The 23,256-nt window shown below is 38.9% G+C and overlaps 1 protein-coding gene across 1 annotated transcript in view; it reads right to left on the bottom strand.

The window, feature by feature from the left end:
• LOC121519971 (kinesin-1 heavy chain) overlaps window positions 1-19,853 on the bottom strand; it is a 32,347-nt gene extending 12,494 nt beyond the window's left edge. Inside the window, exons 1-13 of the mRNA XM_041803112.1 lie at window positions 19,493-19,853; window positions 10,450-10,537; window positions 10,237-10,310; window positions 10,029-10,133; window positions 7,734-7,782; window positions 6,932-6,987; window positions 6,753-6,840; window positions 4,575-4,699; window positions 4,328-4,432; window positions 3,304-3,449; window positions 1,623-1,771; window positions 1,183-1,370; window positions 454-522 (exon numbers count right to left, since the gene is read on the bottom strand). Coding sequence (XP_041659046.1) covers window positions 454-522; window positions 1,183-1,370; window positions 1,623-1,771; window positions 3,304-3,449; window positions 4,328-4,432; window positions 4,575-4,699; window positions 6,753-6,840; window positions 6,932-6,987; window positions 7,734-7,782; window positions 10,029-10,133; window positions 10,237-10,310; window positions 10,450-10,537; window positions 19,493-19,618 — 1,368 coding nt within the window. The 5' untranslated portion in view covers window positions 19,619-19,853. The remainder of the gene's footprint in view (window positions 1-453; window positions 523-1,182; window positions 1,371-1,622; window positions 1,772-3,303; window positions 3,450-4,327; window positions 4,433-4,574; window positions 4,700-6,752; window positions 6,841-6,931; window positions 6,988-7,733; window positions 7,783-10,028; window positions 10,134-10,236; window positions 10,311-10,449; window positions 10,538-19,492) is intronic.
• Between the last annotated feature and the right edge of the window lie 3,403 nt (window positions 19,854-23,256).

Genomic DNA, 23,256 nt, shown 5'->3' with positions numbered 1-23,256 from the left:
CCGTGATTTTGTTTACTAGTGTAATCCTGCAGATCACGTCAGTTATTAGGGCTGTTTATAATACATGCCAGTGTGCACTGTGTCTACACTATCGATCAATAAAAGCATCTCTGACCCCCCTCATATGCAGTCTTAGCTATCGGGTATCATATTGTTTATAGTACATATTGAGGTGCGTCCACACAAAGCATTAAGGATTACTGCTTGGTATCCAAATGCCCACAACAGATTTAAATCCCTGTTAAAGCATTGCATGAACGGGGTTTTAGGTGGTTTTCTGTGGCACTTACAGCACAGAAAACTGTAGCCTTTCTTCAGACAAAAGGAGGAGATAAAGTTAAATAAAAATAAATTTTGACAGCTCTCCATGCTTCCTCATCTCCAGACTACAAAGACCAAAAGGCCACTCTGCACCTGCACCTTTCCAACACCTGCTGAACCTCCAGTACTCACCTCCTCCTGATCTAGCATCTGCTGCTTCAACTTCTCAGCCAGCTGGCTCTGCTGGTTGATTTCCTCGTCCTGAAAAATACAGCAGCGTCAGAATACACAAATGGGTTTATAGCTTCATCCAAAGATAATGGGCACAAGGTGAAATATCACTGATGGATGAACAAAGCCTTTGAAAAATAAATGAACATTCATTTACTTCTTCATTAGGGAGATCTTTTTATCTATGACAGCTGAATGCCAACTAAAGTCTGTATTTTTAACCTGAATGTGAAACTACTCCACATGAGATTGTTTTGTTTTAAAATTAAAAAAAAAAAAAAATGAACATTTCAATGGTGAAAAACAGAGAAGTAGGACAACGTCAGTTTGTAAGCTGGCATTTGCAAAGCTCCCCAAACATTGTCCACACAGAGCTGCTGTGATTGGTTCGTTACATGCAAGCTAACCCTGACAATTTGTTTGATACAGACCTACTGCCTATTAGATCAGCCATGCGTAAGTTATGCCTTGGCTTGCCTTGGTACTGGCATAAGTCCACACTTAAAGATCATAAAGAACATGATTCTGATGCATGATATTTTTTATACTGTCTAGCAATAAACCTAGCACCATTAGCATAATTTCAAATAAATCACTATCCAATACTTTTTAAATGCACTTTTTTTAATCCTGCAGACACATTTTTAATCTACAAAAGCAATTAGTGTTTGTTGTCAACATTATATTTACCTTATCATCGAGCTGTTTGTAAAGCTTGGCCAGCTCAGCTTCACACTTGTCCTTCTCCACATCGGTGAGACGAACACCCGGCATGTTGGGCGTGGAGGCAGGCTTGTCGTTGAGTATGTTGTCAAGAGCCAAAACCTCTGCATTGGCCTTCTCTTTGTCAAACTGCTCCTCCACTGGCACGCTCTCACCTGAGATGGGAACACAGGTACAAAGGCAATGAAGCAACCTGAAAAGAGCTTTACTTGAAGCAAACAATGCAAACCGTTTAAAATTACAATCTCTCTACGGTGTGAAAGCAATAAACCTGTAAAAAAGCTATCCCAATTTTGGTAGTTGGAATCTAAAAACTATACTTGGGATTTCAGTCATCTCTGGGATAGACCTGATAAAAAAGGAAGACTTTTTCAGAACTTTCTGCAGTGGGCAAAGCTACATCTCACCATTCCTCCAGCGGTTGAGCTCATTCTCCAGCCAGGTGATGGTGTTCCTCAGGGTCTTATTCTTCTCCTTCTCCCTCTCGTACTTCTGTTTCCACTGCTCTGCTGTAAGCTCGATGTTCACAGTGACAGTGTTCTTGATGGTCTTTGCTCTAAATGCAAACAAAGACTGATTTAAGACAACAGCAGGTTCATAAAAACAACTAACTCGAAACAGACATGAAACTAAGGTTCTGTCCGAGTCTTTACGACAAAGATCTATAATCAAATCTCCAGTGCCTCGTCTCCGTCATGGGAAACAGTCATTAATGAACATTTTTCCTCATAATTACTGTTAATCATCAGATCGTTATCAGAGAAATACTAAACTAAGCAGGGGTAAAATTTAGCAACAGCTCTGCGCTGCGCTGCGCCAAGTGATGCCATAATTGCACAACACAACGAATCAATTAATACATACAACTTTTACTGATTTGATGTTGCAGCCCTTTTATTTTAGACAGCATAATTTTTATTTCCGCTGCAGCTGTTTAGGTAAGTGTTCTCTGTTCAGTATTGCATCATCGGCTATGTGAACAGTGGCAGCAATCATTGATATGCTTTTGTAAAACACACCAATTCAAGTACCTGTTTATGCAGTTGGGTGTATTTTGTCAAGGTTCTTCTCTTTCTCTTATTTTTTCCTCCAAACTTTGGTATGCATGGGTCAGAGTTTGCTTACATGTGGACACATTTTTCAGTCAGGTCTGTTTTTTATAGATCACACCCTTATGTGGGAAGTGGCACACGCCGACTTTACGCCCCTGTTTTTTGCATTTGTAATGTTTATAAATGAGACCCCTGGACTGTAGGATGACTTTCAGATACGCAGTTCAAAACAGGGGAAAACCGTAAGAACAGTTCTCCATCAACCAGGAAGCGAAGATCTCTACAAATGTGTAGATTTACACTGATCACGATAATGATCAGCATAAAGGTAACCTTCTTGTTTGGAATGGAACTCCTTTCTAAATCAGTGGTTCAGGACCCAAAAGTGGGTCACGGAGCAGTTTTCAGTGAGTCGCCAATGTGTGTCTGGAAAAAAATGGTTGCAAAAGTGTATAAAGAACATGTATCCACACCTTTTATTTTCCTCTGTTTTGTTGTGATAATTGGTGAATTTAAATGATTTCAACTCATTGATCTCTTTTTCTTGCAATAAAGGTGCTGCTTTTACCATGCTAATGCTAATGGAGTAATTTCTCAAGATCTCTGGAAAATTGGCTAAAATGTAAACTTTTCCATGGGGATAAGAGGTGTAAAACATGTCAGTTTTGTCCTGTCTCTTGTTTCTGTCAAGTTCTGTTCCATCCAAGATCTTTAATGCAACATTTTTATTCATTAAATGTACCTTTTAGCAAATTTGGGTCACAATTTGTCATCAAAGATATTGGTGGGTCCTGAGGGTAGACCAGTTGAGAACCACTGTTCTAAATTACCTAGACTGGATCAGACTATTCGAACATGATCAGGACTTTTATCCCATTATTTCCATGTAAACGAAGCTAATGATAAATTCATGTCCAAACCAATAAATAGGCCTTTTTATCTATTCGCTAAAATAAATGTGTAAAAGCATGCGCCTGAAGTAAACTCAACTGATGAGACAGTACAGAACAGCCCGTCTTGTTTTCCCTCTACCAACCTTTGTCCGAACATGAGGGTGGATTTGGTTTCAGCCTCATTATAGGAGGAAGGTGAGCAGCAGATGACAATCGTGGTTCGACAGTTACCACCCAGTGAATCCTGCAGGATACGGGTCATCTTGCTGTCTCGGTATGGGATGTAGACCTAAAACAAAAATAAGAACATCTAATGACTAAAGCAGTGGATCAAAACGTCCCTTACAGAATGCTGCAGGAATGAATGCTCAAACCCTGACATAAGCTTTGCCATTACAGGTCTCTTATCTGGAAGTCAGTGAGTTTTTGAATGGGTCTCATGCCCAAAGTAGGAACTGTGGTTAATAAAAGCAGAAACTATTGTTTTTGTTTTGTTTTGTACTGATGCAGACAGCCAAGCAGCAGCCTGATTTAAATCTTCAGACTCCACTAGGCTTGGTCAGCAAAGAGTCTTCTAGTACAATAGCTCATTTGTTTGAGGCAATCACAGATATATCAGTGGCTGTCCGCCCCAGGTTGTTTACGGGCTGAGGGGGTCCTAGAATAAACCGATTGCTGATTAATGTGAAGAGCATGAAACCGCTAAGGAGCAGCTAAAGAAAAACATTGCTCGAAGGGCAGTTGAATCAGCTGAAGTTGTTTTAAAGGCACAAGGAACTTGTTCATGGTTGCAAATGGCCCTTTCACAGTAATAAGCCTGAAATGATGTTAGTTTTCTAGATACACACCTAGCTCTGGGCTGTACAGTCTCTCAACAGAAGAAGCCTCTCATATCTGCTACATTAAAGGTAATGTCTGTCATTTTAAAATACTATAACAACATTCAAGAGAGAATGATCACTCCAGGTTATATTAGATCTCAGATTTTCTCTGTAACTGTAACCTCAATAAGCAACTACTGTTAATGGCATTAGATGATTGGCCTTCAAAATAATGTGAAACAAAAGTGAAAGAAACCCAAAAAGAACAAAGAACCCTATCATAAATAAAAACTAAGAAGGCAGATTTGAGAAACAGCATCAGAGAGAAATGAAGAAGTAAACTGACCGATCCTTCAGCCAGAGCAGAGATGACATTTCCCAGGGACGACAGTGACTTGTTGATGTTCTTGGCTTCATCCAGCACAGCTCCCTCTGCTCCTGTTTTACTGACCTAAAAATCATGGAGACAATAACGTTCACAACATGTAGGATAACCACCATCTTAACCCAACCCTAGCAGACCATACAGGCAAAATGGGTCAACTGGAGATGTCTGTTAAAAAAAAAAAAAAAAAAAAAAAAAAAACTTTTACCTTTTCACTTCCAGCCAGATCCACCAGGTAAAGCTTGCCGCTGAGCTTCTGCTCTGTCTGAGTGTTCTCCTGTTTGACGTTTATCAGGAAAATACTGTGACTCCTGGAGCTGTGCTCATTCATGTCTGAAAGAAAAATAACACAATGGTCATAGTCATAACAAATAAGGTGGCATGTTGTGTGATTTTTACAGATATCAAATATGCCAATATTTACAAATTAATTTTAGCAAATAGCGGTGCAAATACCAAATATATAAATTTAGTTAGGAACTACAACTTTCAGTCCTTAAAACACAATTTAAAGTTTAAGAATAAGAATGAACAAAAAAAGATTTCACTGAGGTAGGTCAGCTGGTCCTGCCTAAGACTCCACAAACTTACTTGTACATATGGTAGATATTTGAATCCAACAGTGGTCGGAAATATAAACAGAAATTTTCATATCAGCCAATGCCAATAAATGTTTTTAGATAAAATCTGTCAGTACTGATATCATGCCAATAATACCGTGCTTCCTAAATAACAACACTAAATCCTTGATTGATCGGGATTCGATCATTATCGGCCCGTTTTCTTTAAAAATACATTAATCAATCAATCTATGTTTGTTTAGTGCCCGTTCATAACCAAAGTAATATTAAGATATTTTTTAAAGAGGGCAGGTCCAAGCTGTATTCTCTGGTGTGGCCTATTATAATAAGAACCAGCGCTAAGCATGACCAGAAGCCAGGATGATAATGGAATACAACTATTATGATTATATCAGTAAAATATATAAACAGTAGATTGTAATAATGCTTCTAGTCACCGATCTGATCACCGGTGGTAAATACTCTGGTGTCTGTGGGTAAGAAAAGCATGGTGTTTGCAGTGTAGTGGAATTACACATGCTAACTGACTTGCCAGCCAGTAGATGCTAAATGCATCAGCATCGGGAATCAAATTAAACTGACATGCAGTTGCTACGACTGATGGCTTGAAAACAACGGTCTCAACTCATCTGCTGCTGTGGGTCGGCCATCCCTCTCTACTAAAATCCGCAAAACATTGTCACAAGTCCCGTTAGTTTAAGACAGTAATCCAGCATCTAAATCTATGCTGAAACAGCCATAGAAATCTACTTTGCTAACTAAATATCACATTATAATGGGTTAAGGTAAGCTGTGTAAAATGGCAAGAACTCCAGTGGCCACAGGAAATAAAACTTTATGATGATGTGTTCAAATGGAACTCTTAAGAAAAGAAAATTTAGGTTGTGTTGAGTAACTTGAATAAATATAGTTGTTTTAGAGTAAGGCTGCTCAAACTGGAAGAAAAAATGAGAACCCTCTGGGGCCCAGTCACACTGGGGGGCCCACTGAGGTCTGCACAAAATGGTCCACTGTAATGTTCAGCTATGATAACCATACTTCACTTTTCAACCTAAGAAATATTTGAACCTACCTTTGATAATCTTATGAGCACACTTTTTGGCTCCAAAAGGTGGGGAATGTTTGTCAGGAGGCTGGCATCAACCTCACTGATCCAGCACTCATGCATTGATGTTGATAAGTCTGATCTGGGGAGGGGTAATTCACTGGGCTTTTCAGGGGCACAGCCATTTCTATGGGCAGGTTTGTTTAGCAATGTAAAATTATAACATCAGTTGCATAAAGTATCTGAGTCAATGCACTGAGGCACATTGCCTTTCATTTATAAGACTATTTGCACTGTTTAGCCTGTTGGTTAGACTAAATAGTTTGGTTTACAGATAATTATGTTTATAAATTTGAATAAATGAACACATGTAATGACTGGATCCTCACATTGTGTATTTCAGCCATCCTTATGTAGGAAACTTGCTCCATACACATTTTGCTCTGCTTTGTTGAACAAAGTAAGTTAAAGAATGTCGTTGACTGACTAAGGATGACTTTTTGCCTCTTTTTCAGGTTACGCTGCCACCTGTAGGATGTCCCAGTACACTACAAAGCTTAGTAAACTAACCAACCCCTAAACCAGCTTTTTTTTTTTTTTTTTTAACAAAACACAAACCATGATTGGTATTAGTAAAGACCAATCTCACTCATAGTTGACCTGTATCATCTAAAAATCATGATCAGGGCATCCCTGACAAATAACTGAGTCTTTGAATCAGTCATATGGATTGTTGTTAAATTACAAGATGGCATCTTACTTGTAACTGCTACATGTCTGTTTGATTTGCCTTCATCAATCGTGTCCATGACCTCCTCTGGACTACAGACAAATCTCTCAGTGCAGCCCTTTAAGGAAAAAGAAGAGTAAGGGTCAGATAACTGGTCTTTATGAACAAACTTTCCAATGCTTCAGGTGACCCAGGAGGTTTGATCTTACCTTGACGTAAGGTACTCTGTTTTTATCTTCATGCACAGACAAATTGGTCTTTGACACTGAAATAGAGAAGAAAACAGAGTTGAGGAAACTGGCATGACAAAACGGGAGGTTTTCTACTTAAAGATAAGCTGCCTAATGTTCAAAAATCAAGCCATGAAAGTGAGGATTTTCTATCCACATCTAGCAAGAATGATCTTGAACCTTAAATCTCAAATGATTTTAGATGTAGTTGGGTAACATACGGATCAAAACCTAAAAATGTTTGCACTTTGCTTTTGGATACATATTTTTTCTTTTCCTTAAATTCAAACTGAAGCTTAAATGGGTTTTCTGGCCTCATTCTGCTTTGTAGACTGCCGAAAAAGCACCAGAAATATCGCCATTTCTGCATTTGTTCCTCAATCAGAGATAATATGCGATTTCTGAATCGGAGGAGTAGTCTGAAAAGTAAAAATTTAGACTAGTATGTGGTAAATCAGCTTCCATATAATAAGAACATGCCTATCAATATTCAGTTTAGATGTAAGAACTCTGTAAGGGCTCTGTCTAGCCCATGATCTTGCATCTTTTCTTGTTTCCTTTTTTTTTTTGCTGCGAGTGTTAAAAACACATTTAAAGCTGACTATCAACTAGAAAGTCTAAGGGTTAACAGCTACACCCCCTCCATCATGTTCCTAACACAGATGCTCATTAATTATCCTGGTATTTCACAGCCTTTTAGCAGCATGTCTGTCAACCCAGCCTGGTACAGCATGATGGAGATGAGAGTTACAGAATTCACTTCAGCTTCTCAGTCACTCACCATCCAAGAGGTCCCGGATCTTGTCTAAGTAAATTTCAAAATATGAAACCTGTGAACAGGAAACAAAAAAGGATTACAAGGCTATCACAATGAGAGAGATAAGCCTAGAAACAAAAATATCAGATATATTCAAGGGGAAATATTTTCAGTGTAAACAATAATACAGCAGCACCTGTATAATACAAAGTTTGACAAATCCAGAAAAGCCAAGGATATCATGAGCATGACTTTTCATGTTAAGAATAAAAATAATCAAATTAAACTTACAGCATTTTAGACCATTTCACTGGCTGTCTATACATAGGCAATAAATTTGATACTTTAACAGTTAACATGACTTATGTAGTCACCTATAAACAATGAAAATATGTGAACTAAGTGAATTTTATTTGAATAATTTTGTGGGTTTTGAATAATCATCACTCAACAAGACTTCAAAATTGTATGCTGTGAAGCAAAAGTAGACACCAAAGAATATGGCTGAGAGGAAGTTGAGAAATAAAGTGACACATTATAAACTATGCTGAGGAAAATACTTTATAACAACATGCTGTTAAAACCAAGAACCATAAAATCAGAAATAAGTAGCTCTGGTATATAGGCTGCAATCTGTTTAATGAAGTCAGCCAGGGAAAACAGTTTTAAGCGTTCTCCTACATGATGAGTTCACCAAAGTCCACAGCACTCAGATTCTGTTCAGCTGTGCCCCTCTTTTAGTAACACCTGTTTGGCAGAGTGGAGTTTGCTCATCTACTTGCTATAGCATGGCAATTAAGCTCTAAGCTTGCAATGATTGTGGGAGAAACAAGGGAGAAAAGCGGTTAAAAGTGGCGCCAACTCCACCTCTCCTTGACCTCCATTATGTTCTGAGCAGTGAAGCAGCTACTGGCACTAACAATGACTTTCCATGGCAGCGTCTCTAAAATTGCAGCTGTCTGCTTTCAACAGGTGATGGTTAGGGCCTGTGTCCACAGACAATACTTCTGCACTAGCAACACTCACTTTCATACAGAACTAATGTAGTTCAGTCTTTTGTGCTTTGAATGTTGAGAAAGTGCAACTTTTGGAACACTCAAAATCGACATTTGGTCTCATTTAACCAGTAAAGATCAGAAAGGGGCAGAACTCCTGTTAACAGCTTTGCCAACGATGATACCAGGTCTAGAGCTGCTACGAACACCACAAGCACGTGTGGAAGTGAGTCAGTGACAAAAACCGGTTTATTACACAGATTCCTGAGTAGTATTCTGAAAGCATGCGAGCAATGCAGAGCCTCATCACCCATTCCTGTTTCCTTCTCTGGTGCTCGTGTTGAGATGGGAAAGAATAATGAACAAGGGAAATGACAAGGTATCAGGAGTGTTGTTTGTAGATTTTCTTTCACTTTCCTCATTCAACTGAGCTTGTTAGCTTGTTTTACAAAGTTGAGATAGTTGTGCATTACTAATATCCATGGCCATTTTAAAATGTTGCACTATGACATGCGTTAACACAGAGACCAGACTATTATGCTCAAAGCTGTCAAGCACTCCCAATTCAAAGAAAAACACTTGTTTTTCCACAAATAAAAGAGCTTGATGCTATAATATTTACAAGGAGAGCCTGAAATGTAATGGATGTAGTGTGGACAGCAATTGTGCAATGCAATGTGACATCTGATGCACACAGTTAGTTAAGACAGTGTAATGACAGGACAGGAGTCCTTAACATTGGTTTCATGTGTTTTAGGTTTTATTTCCTCAGATGTAGGGAAACATTAGCCCAAAGGTCACATTTAAAGACCAGAATATATAACTGAAGACAGCAGTATGGTGCCTTCAAATACAGTCATGTTTACCACAATCACAAGAAGAGACTACATAAATGTTCTCCCGTTTATGATTTTCATCACATCTAAAATCTACGTTTGTGAAAGCTTTGAGTTCATGAGTTGTGGTGTGTTTGATGTCATTTGCAGAAGCCCGTAAACTTCAGTTTTAGCCACATACAGGTGCAAAAGGAGCTATTGCAAGCGCTAATCTAGATTGTCACACTTTTCCAGTCTCGCCTCTTGTTCTTCCACTTGACATTTAAACACTAAGAAATAATGTAATGTTAGCATTTCCATACAAAAAACCTTGGGGCGAAGAGGCTATCTTTTGGTGCATAAATTCCATTTAAAAGCCACAGAGCCAACTTCTATAACCTTGTAACAGTAAGTTCTGTAAGGAGTGCTCTGAAACTGAGGTTGCGCCTGCTGCAAGCACAAAAAGCACCATCTATGAACCATGCCATCAAGTTTGTCTACCAACTTACTTTGATATGAAACTCCAGGTTTTCATCCATGGAATAGATATAGTTGAAGATATCTTGCACTATCCTGGGGATGATGCCCATTGAATCTGTGTCATGGAGATTTCCCTGTAAAAAGAGAAAATGTATTCAGTTAAAACCATGTGATGTGATGGTTTATATTGCAAATAACATGCAACTGAAATAAGTACTTTTGAGTAGATCTCCTTACCTCCATGGTGTGTGTTTTGCCAGATGACGTCTGCCCGTATGCAAAAATTGTTCCATTGTATCCCTCAAGAACATCTACAAGACAGTCAAAAGGTTTTTGTGATTTAGTAAAGAATTTTAAAAGCATGTGCTGGTTTTGTTTACGAAAATTGTGCCTCTGAATGATACACTGGATGCAAATAACCACTGAAATTAAACTAAACTGGGACCTCACCTTTTACAATCTTTTGGGCACAGGCGTTGTACACTTGTTCCTGTGTTGTATTTGACTGAAAGACTCTGTCGAACATGTACGGTTTGCCCTGCAATGAAGAGAAGAAAGAGTGTGAGGACCAAAAAACAAACATTATGTAACCGAAGACCTCATTAACATTAATTTTCCCTGACATGTTTTGTAAACAGATCTTTGTGTAGCTTCATCTTGTTTCACCAAATGACCAACATGACCCAACATGAGAGCAAAAAAGTTCAACGCCAAACGTCTAAAAGGTGGTGGGATATTCATCTGGACATTTCAAGGCATTTGGCAAGGTAGTAACAGTAGTATGTCTACTACTTTAAATTTCTCAGCCCAAATATTTGCTAGGTTCCCATGAAGGGTGTGCTCTGACAGGTCTGCCTTTATTGATGCTTTTTATTTGGAAGTAACAATAAGACAATGGCATGCAATAATTAACATAACAAAGAATTAAATTAAAAAAACTGAGGTTAAACTGTTAGGGTTGCATTTGGAGCTCAGCTATACCAGCTGATCTGTTACTGGTTTATTAATTCAGCCTTAAGTTTAGATTCTGCTGAACATTTTTGATCTTTTATCTTACTTTCATTGTGTTGTATGCAGATGTGTACATTATACAATATTTTATCTAGTTTGCACTGCATTTCTGTTTACATTTGGATTTTTTTTTGTTAACTTGTTCAACTGCAGTGGCTGAAAAAGCCTGTTTGAATCAAGACCAAATTCATATAGGTACATCTGACCCAACTCAGTGTTATTCTTCCATTAATGATACCTCCTAAACTAATGTTAATGTTATTATTCTGACAACATCAACCCAAATCTGCCACCATACACCAGATAGTTCCACGTCAATCAATCACAGGATGTTCTGCAGATGGCCACTTCACCAAATCTGGGTTATATGAATAAACACATCGAGGTCACTATTTATGGCAGCTTGGCTATTTGAGAATTGTGTGTCTGTGCAGGATGACACTTGTCACTCAAGCGATGGTTTTCAGCAATGAAACTGGAGTCTGTAGAGTCTAAAACGCAACTTTCACAGTAGTGAGTAAATAAAAGAAGTGTAAAAGAGCAACACGTGACAGACAACTAGGGGGGAGTATTAAAATCTGGTACCAACACATCCATACCAAATTAAATCCCAAACTTGGGTGCTTTACTTTGGTACCGTGCCACCCTGACATGACGCTCCATCCCTTCAAATGAAAAGTACAAAATAAGTTATGCTTGAACCTCTTATATAAAGAAGTTACACCTTTACTTATATGTTCTACTGGCATCTTTTTAAGAAATTTCTTTGAATCATTTATGATTACGAAACAGCTGGTTTTAGTACCATCATCAGTCTGTTTCACTCTAGCATTAAAGGGGACATATTATGCAAAAATCACTTTTTCAGGATTTTCTAACAAAACACATGCCCCTGGCCTGTCCACAACCCCCGCAAGAATCATAAAAATACCCCCCCCACCTTTCAGAAAATGTGAGCGGAAACAAGCTGTTCTCAGATTTTCCCCTCACGATGTCATGTGGGGAGTTAGCACCGCCCCCAGGTTTGGTTGCCCCTCCCCGCTTGGAAGACAGCTCAGTGGGTTACCCTGCTGACTTTGGTCTTGGAGATTGATGATTCAGTCAGGTCTTTAACTTAGGATCAAAGCATCTGTAACACTGTAGTATCAGGAGTGCCACATCCATCCCCTGAGAGGGGGTGTGGTCAGAGGCAGAGTCAGACAGATCAGTAACATTTAAAGCCACAGTCACAGAAACAGCTTGTTCTGAGAAGGGCTGAAACAGAGGGGTTTTTAGGCATGCAAAAATTCTATATTAGACTGTTTTTTCAGCAACAAACATCACAGGCATGTTTTGGGGACCTCTGAGACCAATATAAACGTGTCTTAGGAAGGTTAATATGTCCCCTTTAAAAGCAGACAGGTAACTGAACACATCACCTGCTTGTGTCAGTGTAACCTTCATTAAGCACAGCAAACAGCTAAAGCTTGCGTACTTTCCATTCCAAGTAGATGTCTGTAATAACAGCAGTATACAGCGAGTGTGCTCACTTTGCAAAGTGTCTCTGTGGGCATGTCTTGGGCTTTAACACAAGCTGTGATCTGCAACGCATCGGCTCGGTTTGACTGAGCCCAGCCCCACAGAGACCCATATAATAACAGTTTAAACAAATGTGTAAAGGTGTTTTAATCCATGACTTGCTTGTTTTAAGTTCATGAGGATTCATTGAAGCTGGCTGTGGCATTAAATGAGGTCAGGGGAGCATATATTCTGTAACTCGTGCACTTCTGTGACTGCTGTGTCACCTCACACTAATGCTTTCTTCTTGTTATTTGATGGTGATTAGTCAACCTTTTTAAGCGTGCTAAAACCACTGTTTGGCAGTAATACAAGTTACAATGAATCAATAAAATCTGAAAAACCCTAATTAAGATTAGGCGTATTGAAATTTGACCATTCTGCAATAGACCACACTGTAAATGTAGACAATTCAGCATCGACACAGAAAATAATTATTGCGTACTGATGCAGCTTGTAGATTTTCCATTCATGGATGGATCTATAGTATTCATTTGTTTTGGTTTACATAGTTTAATAAGCTCTATGTTGACAATTTCTGAAGCACCTTCTAAATTTTGAGAAGAAGGGTTTGTTTATCTGACTGCTTAATGAATCAAATTAAAGTTGAACTAAATGAGATAACTGAAGTTGTACGGCTCAGATGAAAGTCAAATAAAACTTCAATTTTTGTAAATGTGTGAGTATTGAATATTGGAAAATCACAACCCATCCCTACCACCTTAGCAGCCAGTTTATTTCAAAGAAGCATAGTGTAGCTGATTGTGATATCCCATGGGCCCATCCAAACTTCAAAGCATGACTCCAGTGAGATAGCAATCAATAACTGGATTTAAGAAGGCAACCGCAGGGTAATAAAACTGATGCTACAAGCAATTCTGAGGTTCAACTGAGATGGCACGCTGTCTTTGGAAGTTTCAGGTCCCTGTTGACTCATCTATTCTGCTGCCTCATGGGTGGGGTTCTAGCTGTGGTGGATTGAGAGCTTAAGAACAAGACAGCCCCATTTGCTTGTGATACCCCAGGTTACAAAACATGATTTCCTCTGTGGTGGCGCATTAGTTACTGTTAGTGTTAACACCTGTAAGAGCAAGAGAAGGCTAAGAATGTTGACAAGCAGCCGGTGTCACCTTGGAGACACCAGTGATTAAAGTTCTGTTGTTTACAATCAGTGTTGGACGAAAACAGATTCATAACTCAAGGTGAAAGCACAATATGTCCCTGTCTGCAAAGTCTGAAGCACCTTCACCAGTACCAGAATTATTTTAGAGCTGAGGTGTCCTCAGTTTGCACTCCAGCTCATAATCCTCCCTTCCTTCTGACAGGCAGTCACATCTAAAGCGCAGCCTGGTGCAACACAGCCCTGCAAAATCTTAATACGTTGATAATTCACTCCAGCTAGCCACATCCCAGCAATTAACCCTGCCCAGAACAAGAGCGCTGAGCCACTATCAGGCCCGCCAGGCGCTGTCAGCAAACAATGGCACAGCCCCAGTTTAAAGTCCTCATTGTTACTGCTGCTGCTGCCCTTGTTACCTACACTTCACTCTAATGGGATTACTTGCTGAAAATGTAATTACTGTGGAAATTGCAGAGTAATAATAACTGCTGTGTCACGTCTCTGCTTTCTGGTACCTTTGTTATGATACTTACATGGACAAGGCGATTTATTTCATCATAGCTCAAGGTTGTTCTGCAGCATCCATGTGATTATTTTTGTATGATGCATGAAATCTAGTAACCTTGCTTGGTTGTACACAGCTGGCAGGAGTAAACAGGTGTCAATTGCTTGTATGTTGTTTACTTGTTTAATGCACTGTGAGCACTTTCACTTATCTCTCTAATCCTTTGCTTTCCTCCTACCTCTCACGCACCTCCACCACTACAGCATCTAAAAGTAGCTCAGTTGTATTCTTACAGGACATCCAAGACTGCTCTATGCAAATTGGAGATGTAGCAGTAAAGCCAAGGGGAATGACCTGATCTTTATGTGCAAAACTGTGTGAGGTAATGGATGCATGAATAATTCAACCACTGTACACTTAAACTACACTTACAACACCGATACCACCTCATGGGAAAATCTCTTTTCAACAAAAAATGGGCACAACTTTTAAGCGAGCCAAAGATGAGTTAGCAGGCTAAAAGAATTGGGACATGATATTTTTTTGTTTTAACACTGGGTGTACAGATATTCAGCAGCAGACTATTTGATATCAAGTATTGCAAAATAGCCGGCTAACATCTAAGTCCATGTCATCTAATTATCAGCAATGCCTCACCCTTGGTCCTAATAGCTCTGGGTTCATTTGAAGACCTTTGGCAGAGCTGCTGTGATATAATATGAACCACTTATACAGTTTGAATAGCAGCGCATACTTCCCACTAGCAGCAGATTTGTTGATGCCCTGATATAAAGAAACACAAAAGGCTTAAAATAGACTTGCCTGTGATAATATTCATCACAGGACAACAGGCCTTAAAAGCCCCCACATAAATTAATAATTCTTAATAGTTCACTAATAGAAATCAGAACTAGGATTGGGTAGTGTTTGTTTAAATAATCATTTATTTATACAAATTAAGTTTACATGTGACTATTGTCCCATCTTAAAAATGATTTTATATGTTAGTTTTACCAGTGCCTAGTGCATCAAAAAGCTGTTTGCCAACACCATTAAATGACCAAAGAAGAAGACAGTAGTAGTGTGTAGTGGCCTGTTAATCAACATTTAACCTTTTAAAGCCAATGGATTAGCCAGATTCCAAGTCTGTCATCAGCCAGATCCATCTGGGGGGAAAGGGGGGTAGCTATGGGTGTGGTTTAGTTGAAGTGACTGTGAGCTGGTAAACAATGGAAGTAGGTGAAAAGACAAGTATTGATGCAGCTATAGCGGCTGTTTCATAAGAAATGGATAACATATTTTTTATTAAAAGAAGGGCAAAGAACCAAACTGAAAGCTTTTCTTGGTGGGAATGACGCTTTTGCTTTTCTCTTGACCTGCTTTAGCAAAAGACTGATTTACCAACTAGATGGCGCTCGAAACACGGCTCCATAAAGACCCATGCTGTATTAATAATAATGTTAATAATGTTTTTGCTTATTGATGCTTTTATTAAGTCCCATGGCTCTGACAGTCATTTTATATTACTGGTGCAAAAACATACATCAGTTCTTGCAAGGGGAATATCAGCTCTAAGTACATAAGCACTGAGCATCAAATTGAAGTCCCACAGAATAAAATATGAATCCTTGTTAATCCAGTATAGAAATGGTTGGATGGGCAGAACAAAAGTTAATTTTCAATAAGGTGTATCGGTAGTGATGTTATTAGCAATAAAAATGAACAATCTCCATACCTAGTTATCTATGATTGCATCTCAGAGCAGCCTATGCCCACTAGGTTATATGTTATGTTGCTCTGATTGGCTAATAATTAATGTAATAGACAGGATGTTCCTTCAATCACCTTCTAAGTTTTTCTTTTTCCAAAGGTCCTGCTCTTTCCAAACACCATCTGTGGGGTGTTGCCCAGCTGAATTTGAAATATATCCTTTCCTCTGTGAGGGTAAAATAGTCTATTGTGAGTTCCAACTTATCTGCAAGTTTAATTTCATTGAATTTTTTCTCTATTTCCATGGTTCCCAGTGCATCAGGAATCAGTAGTGGGAGGTTACACAGCTGTAATATTACAGACAGTTGAGATGCTGAGAAACTAGCTTAACATCACTTCACAAAAAAAAAAAACAGTTTTCCCTAAAACATTGTTCTGTAGCTGATCCATTGAATTGCCTATTTCATTCTGCACTGTTGAGTGAAAAAGATTGCCTGTAAAGTTAAACCTACATTTTTTTTCTTTGATAATTGCCAGCAACTTTTAAATAGCCTGTCTTTGAAACTGCTTGAATTGTCCTGTATATATTTCATTACTGTATCATATGAAGTCGTAAAAAAGATATGCTAATGTCAGTTCTTAATATCCTGCAACCGTAGTGTATATGGGCCTGCAAAGATGGATCTGCTTCTCTGTGGTCAATTTCACCATCACAGAAGCGCGGCTGCTGAGGCTTCATGCCTCATACAGGGTATGGTCCACGCCCTACATAGTTTCAAAATGGATAAAAAACATGAGATAAGTCAGTCAGTCACCCTGGATAAGAGCATCTGCAAAACAAAATACATCACCATAATAATTACCCTCCCCACCCAGAGAGATTGCCCAGCACTCGGCCAACTGCCTGCTCTGATTGGTCGAACAGCTGGTTACCAAGAGAGAAAACACAGGGGGATTACCCAGGAGGCCTGTGCTGCTGCATATGGGAACTGTAAGTGGTGTTGCTCTACATGCAGAAGCACATTGACAAAGCTACTAGGACCTCACTTGTGTCCTTCACAATGTGCACTGGTATTCTGGCACTATGACTGGCACTCTGACTGGGCAGGGCCACGTCGTGCCTGAGGGGTGCAGACAGTATGCTTGCTATTAGCTAAAGGCCTGCAGTCATTGTCAGCAAAACCATTCAAGAAGTCACTGCAGCTACAACAACCTTCTATTTTGTGTGACAGAAAATGAATAGCCCGTTGTGTTCATCACTTAAATTAGTACTTCAGCTCCAAGGAGGATGTGATTCACATCTACTCAGCCAAAACTCACAATGTCATGGATGGAATTCATGATCAGCTCCTACTGCCTTGTAAACTAATTAAAAGCACAGGTGAATGACACCTAAGTCCACAATGAAAACCTTAGTGCGTTGCTGAGAAGGCCTAATGTTTAACCATGATTGCTTCTTTGAGTAATGTACCATGGTCTTTAACATATTTAGCAAGTTCAAACTTGCAATGTCAGGCTGGCTTTTTATGCTGTAATGTTTTTTTAATTACCCAGACCAATCCTTTTCCTTTTGTGGATGATGTTAAAGACTGCCGTGCAGTTATAGTGCAGACACACGCAAAGGCTTGAATTGAGGTTGTGTCAACAGTGTCTTTTCAAGACATACAGTACTGTTTACGAGCACAATGACAAAGCATCAAGTGCAGTTGTAAACTGACCTGCAGGCAAATTCTTTGTTTATTCAGTAAAAAAGTGGTAGGGTGGCCTTGCATTAGTAAAGGCATTTCCCTCTTTTGTTAAGTGGAAATTGTTGACATAATCCTTATCAAAGGGAGGGATCTGAGTCACCAGAGGGCAAAATAAATTCTATACATTAGGTTGGATCAGGACTGGGCAATATGGACCTAAAATTGATTTGTTTAGGTGAACAATGATCCAGTATATGTATTGGCATATCTTTTTTCTGTAAAGAAATAACAAAAAAGCAGGTTTTAATTCAAACAGACATGGGAAAATGTCAAGCAAGGATGTTTTTGAACAGCCAGGTGCACAATGTTAAACCAGTTAAATAAAAACAGCTTCTTAATTCAACAAAATACTTCCTGAAGATAGCCTAAACTGTCTAATTGATTGTCTTGTGGTCAAAGCATATTAGTGTTTGTTATACTTTCAGTAAACTATTGTTTTACTAAACATTCGCTCTGAAATCCCTCTTTTTCCAGTCAATACATTTGATATTGTTCTCACCAGTGACCGGATGAAATCAGACGGAATGCAAAACATAACTATATTATCTTTACCAATATGTGTTTGAAAATATAATTTAAGGGTGCATGATCTGCAGATATCCCATAAACTGATATATACAAATCCCTTTTAACTGACACCAATATATAGGTCACTGTATTTCAGGCCTAGAATATTGGGCCTTAAACTAAATTTAAAGCTTCAGGATGATCAAATAAACCAACTTCAGTCTTGAGATTACAATTTAAAACTTCAAGACTTAAGATGAGCAAGTAAAAAGACTTTGGTCTGCTCGCCCAGCCTTTAACTCCACAAACTAAAAGGTCAATATTTACTGGCAGCAAATATTAGCAGAATTTCCAGTATTATCATGCTGGAAATATTGTCCATGCCTAATATCATTATATCTTGGAAAGCTTGATATATTGCCAAGCTCCATTTGAATCCCCTCTGAAAGTTCCTATTGAAGGCAAACAAAGTAACTTTTTTAATTATAAGTATCTAGTTAACATAGCTGGGTTATTAACTATCAACTGTCCATTTCTTTAGGGTCAACAGAATACAGCTGGCCTGCATTTAACTAGAAATTTCCACCACCGATACCATCATGGTGTTATCATTGTCTGCCTTTCCAGTTCGCTCCTGGAAACATTCGGTCATTCTGTTTTATTTGTAAAACTCAATATCCTTTCTATTTTTATTTCTAAAAACTAGCCAAGTGCTAATGTTAGCTTTAATTAAACAACAGTATTAAAACTAGCCAGCTAGCCAAGGCCGGGCTAATCTGTCAACTACCAGCTGGCCTAGCCTGCTAGCCAACAGTCTGTTAACCACTATTAAATCAAAGCTGGCTTACGCTTTATGCTGACACAGACTGCTCACAATTAATGGCTTTATCGTTACAGATGCACAGCTGCTTAATGATCAATGTCGACATGATAACAGTGAAGGAACCGTGCAGGATTTGCAAGCTAACACAGGCGACATTTTAACCTGTGCCACTCAGACTGTTTGTGGCTTTGTTGAATGACAGCTCGCTAGCAATGACAGGGCAACTGCGAATGGGGATATTTCATAGCAACAGCAATTTTTTTGCTTTTTCAGAAGTGAAATTGACAGCTAAAGCAGCTTGGTCATATAAAAGGTGATTAGTCAAATGTCATTGAGTGTTTTGATGGCTGTAGCTGCGGGCAGTTACAACGCAGCAGTGAACAGGTCAGCTCGTGCTAACAAGCTAACAAGCTAAGGTGCTAACGACCGTAGCTACAAGACAATCAAAAATGGCGTAAAGCTGACCGTGCCTTGGGGCTATGCCATGTTGGTAGCTGTACGAAATAACTCACCGCGATAACACAAGTGTCTTCCCCCTGAAACTTGGGAATGTATCTGTCGCCTCTGGTCACCTCGGAGCTGTTCAAGGGCCTAAAACGGCACATCACTTTGATGGTGCACTCCGCCGGGTCGGCCATCTTCACGGTTTACGAATGGAAATTCACCAATAAAAATATCAGGATATCCTTGATCCTAGGGGCGGCCGTGGGGGGCGAAAAGGGAGGCCGAGCCCCTCAGTCCCAATCTGAGGTTCTTGAAGGGTCGATTATCTGTCGGACTTTCAAAAAAGATCCTTGTTTTCCTCTCAATCACTTCCCCCTCCTGTTAGGAAGCCATGATACCGGTGGATCAGCGGCTCTCCACCTCACCCTCCTGCTGCTGTGGATGTGGTTCACTATGACGTCACCCCGGCGCTCCCCTCTTCACTGTTGTTGTAATGAAAAACTCAATTAGGAGTAGACATCCACAAAAACGTAAACCAACCTCTAAAATACGAAGGCATTTCAAAATGGGAACCAAAATTCACACCAATATTTCTCTAACTGACGTTAAAAGTAGAGAAGTAGGTGGCAACCTTGGTAGCATGCATGTTATTGTCACTGCCAAAAGGCCCAGTTGTTACAAAATGTAGGACACTCTAAACAGGACAATGGTAACATAATTTAAATAAACTGAACATGTACATGGCTATTATCATGGTTTATATATGTAGCGTTTGTATTTTAATACTCAAACACAAAAAAAATGCTTAATTTAATGAGATTTTATGAAACAGAAAAAGTATTTGCCACTTTCTTGATGTTGTTTTTTTGGTGATCATCAAAAGAACATCATGCCAACAGTCAAACATGGTTGTGGTAATGTGATGGTGTGGGGCTGCTTTGCTGCTTCAGGACCTGGACCACTGGATGGCCATCAGTTCTTGATCCAAGTTCAAACGCTGCAGTAATGCTGGAGGACAAAATTTCACATGGGGCCAGGTAGGTTTTGGAAGCTTTTTTCAAGCGTATATGATTAATTTCATCATGTCTTCTCCATGTTTACAATCATTCTGATAATGACACTGACTTTTAGGCCAGATTATGTGAAAAGGAATGCTGCATGTGGTCCCCAAGCTTCCCACTGCCCACCACAATATAAAGACCTGTCTTAACTTCCGTGGGCTTCTTCTTTATCAAGCAATTTCCTTCTCCTTTGCACCTTTACTCCCCTAAGTATCAAAGGGACATATTGTACTTTCACTTTACAACATTTATCAGACATCTATTGTAAGTTAGCATCAAATATTCCATTTGCAATGGCTTCATTGACACTAACACTAAATATGTAGAATGGGTTTACATCTCAACCTGCTCAATTAAAATGCTGATAATTCTAAAACTAATTCTATGAATAGCCCAGGCACTTCTTCTCTGCAGTCTTAGAAATACCCCGGCCTTTGTCTGGGACAGGCATCATTTTGAGACAGGCCTTTAATTTCGATCAAAAAGCATTTGCACAATAAAGATGGAAAAAAAAAAACTATCAAATAGTAGATAAAACTAGAAACAATTTATAACTCTGGGTTGCTGAACATTTTTTACCTATCAAATTTCATTAAAGGAAGATTAAAAGCATTTTTTCATAGTAATTATATATTTTTTAATTTCCATTGTGCCCATTTTAAACTAATTCTTTATTTCCTTTTTTTTTGCAAGTGGTCAAAAGCCTTCTTTAACTTGCATTTTCCTTTGCCTCTTTCATACATTCATCAATGCACAACATTTGTCTTCAACAAATAGGCTTGTCCAGTTCAGCAAAAAATGAAGATCAGATGTGATTATTTCCTCCTAAAATAATACCTCTGTAAAAGAGTAAATGCATTGTAAAGGTGTACAATCTGACAGACCAAATAAGGTAAAAAAAAAAAACAATAGTTTAAAACTTTTATTGAAGACAGTAGACAATCATTTATAAGTCTAACTCCTTGTAAAAGAACTGCGTGACAACAGAAAAATTATATTCTAGATTTACTATGCAACTTTTCAGTCATCTGATTTCTCCATAACCACTGCACTGTTTAAATATTAACAAAGAATCTGATTTTATGAGGTCACAAGATTTTCAGCACCTATAACCTCATTCCATTTTGTAGTGTTAAGTCAGTATCCTCTTTAATTGTAGTGTAGAAATGGCAGAAACTAAAGTAAATGGCTATAACAATGGTAATCCAGCACTCAAAGCAGCGACAGCGCTGGCTATAAGGGGGAAAGGTGAAGGGTTCTGGGCTTCAAAGGCGGCCCAAGGCTAGCAATAACCTCATTGGTCCTAAATACAAGAAATGCAAATAAGCCCATTTCACAGTTTACTAGTAGGTGATGTGTTTCCATGTCTGCTTATTCCTAAATACCAAAAATGTTGATTTATAACATTAGTTAACATTTGTTGATGTAGGAAACAAACATTACACAGGTGTTAATGTGAAAAACATCAGATGTAGTGAGGGCCTTGTTGCTGGAGCTTTCAGGTGCCCAGTTATTACCAAAGATGTCCCTGCATGGGTGAGAAGTAATATTGAAACATTTTCATATATGGTCGATGTATTTTCAGCCATTGGCAAGCGTGTTGTACAGGCTTGTAATATAAAGGCTATTGCCAAAAACATCACATAAACTGGGAGATTTGTAAAAATCTGACAAGCAATGGATGAATATTGGGCTCAGTGACGTTGAGTCAGATGTATCATAAATGTAAAAATCTGAAGGGGGGGGGGGTAACCATTAGGCTAAATGACCTTGACCTTTGACCAGTGGTGGACTCAGTATGTTTGAGAGGCAGGGGCAAAAATGAAAAAAGGGCACCTGCTGTATGTGGTGGGGTACCAGCACACAAAATTTGTCATTTACCTATAATGAAACAAAAAAACTCATTAGGATTAAACTGTTTAATTATGTGATTAAACCTGTAACATCACTTATTAACTATTCAACCCTTTATTTCACTAAAATACATGCACATGCCCTGTACTGACTATTGCACAGAGGGCACTCTGTCAAATACTTGCATGCAACGAAAGAGGGCACTTTTTCAAATTTGGCCCAGTACCAGGGCTCCAAAAAAGGCATTTTATCAAAATTGGTCCATGTAAAGGACACCAAAGAGGGCCATTTGTCAACTTTTGTCCACTTACAGGGCATTAAAGAGGGCCATTTGTCAAATTTCGTCCACTTACAGTGCACCAAAGAGGGCACTTTGTCAAATTTTGTCCACTATTTGGACACTCAATAGGCTTCTAATTGTGTCTACCTAGAGGAATCCAAAGAAGGCACTCAAATTGTGTCTACCCGCAGGCCTAAAAAGAAGGCATTTTATTACCATACCATAAAAACTCCCAAAAGGACTGTTTTGCTGAATGTTTTTTTTTTTTTAATATTAAGGCACACGAGGAGGTGAATGCTCCCCAACCCCCTTTGAGTCCACTGGCGTCTTTGATCTATAACCTCTTAAATCGAATCAGTTCAGCCTTCAGTCAAAGTAGACATCTATGCAAAGTTTGACGGACGTACAGACTGAAAAAGTTATGCCTCAGACCTCAGCTCTTGCTGATTTGGAGATGCAAAATAAGACATCCAATTATTTCAAGGAACACAACCAGCGCTGACCTTTTTAATCTGGACTTATCTAAGTGTTATGTGATATTTTAACAATAAATTAGACAAATACACCAGCCTAGATCAAAGGTTTTGCAGTTTAAGATTCAATGAAACTAAACAGAGGATGACATATTTGGAGTAAT

The sequence above is a fragment of the Cheilinus undulatus genome, linkage group 13, assembly GCF_018320785.1.
Source record: "Cheilinus undulatus linkage group 13, ASM1832078v1, whole genome shotgun sequence".
Lineage (NCBI taxonomy): Eukaryota > Metazoa > Chordata > Actinopteri > Labriformes > Labridae > Cheilinus > Cheilinus undulatus.
Note: the sequence above shows the minus strand (reverse complement) of the source record. Positions and strands in the feature narration are given on the sequence as shown.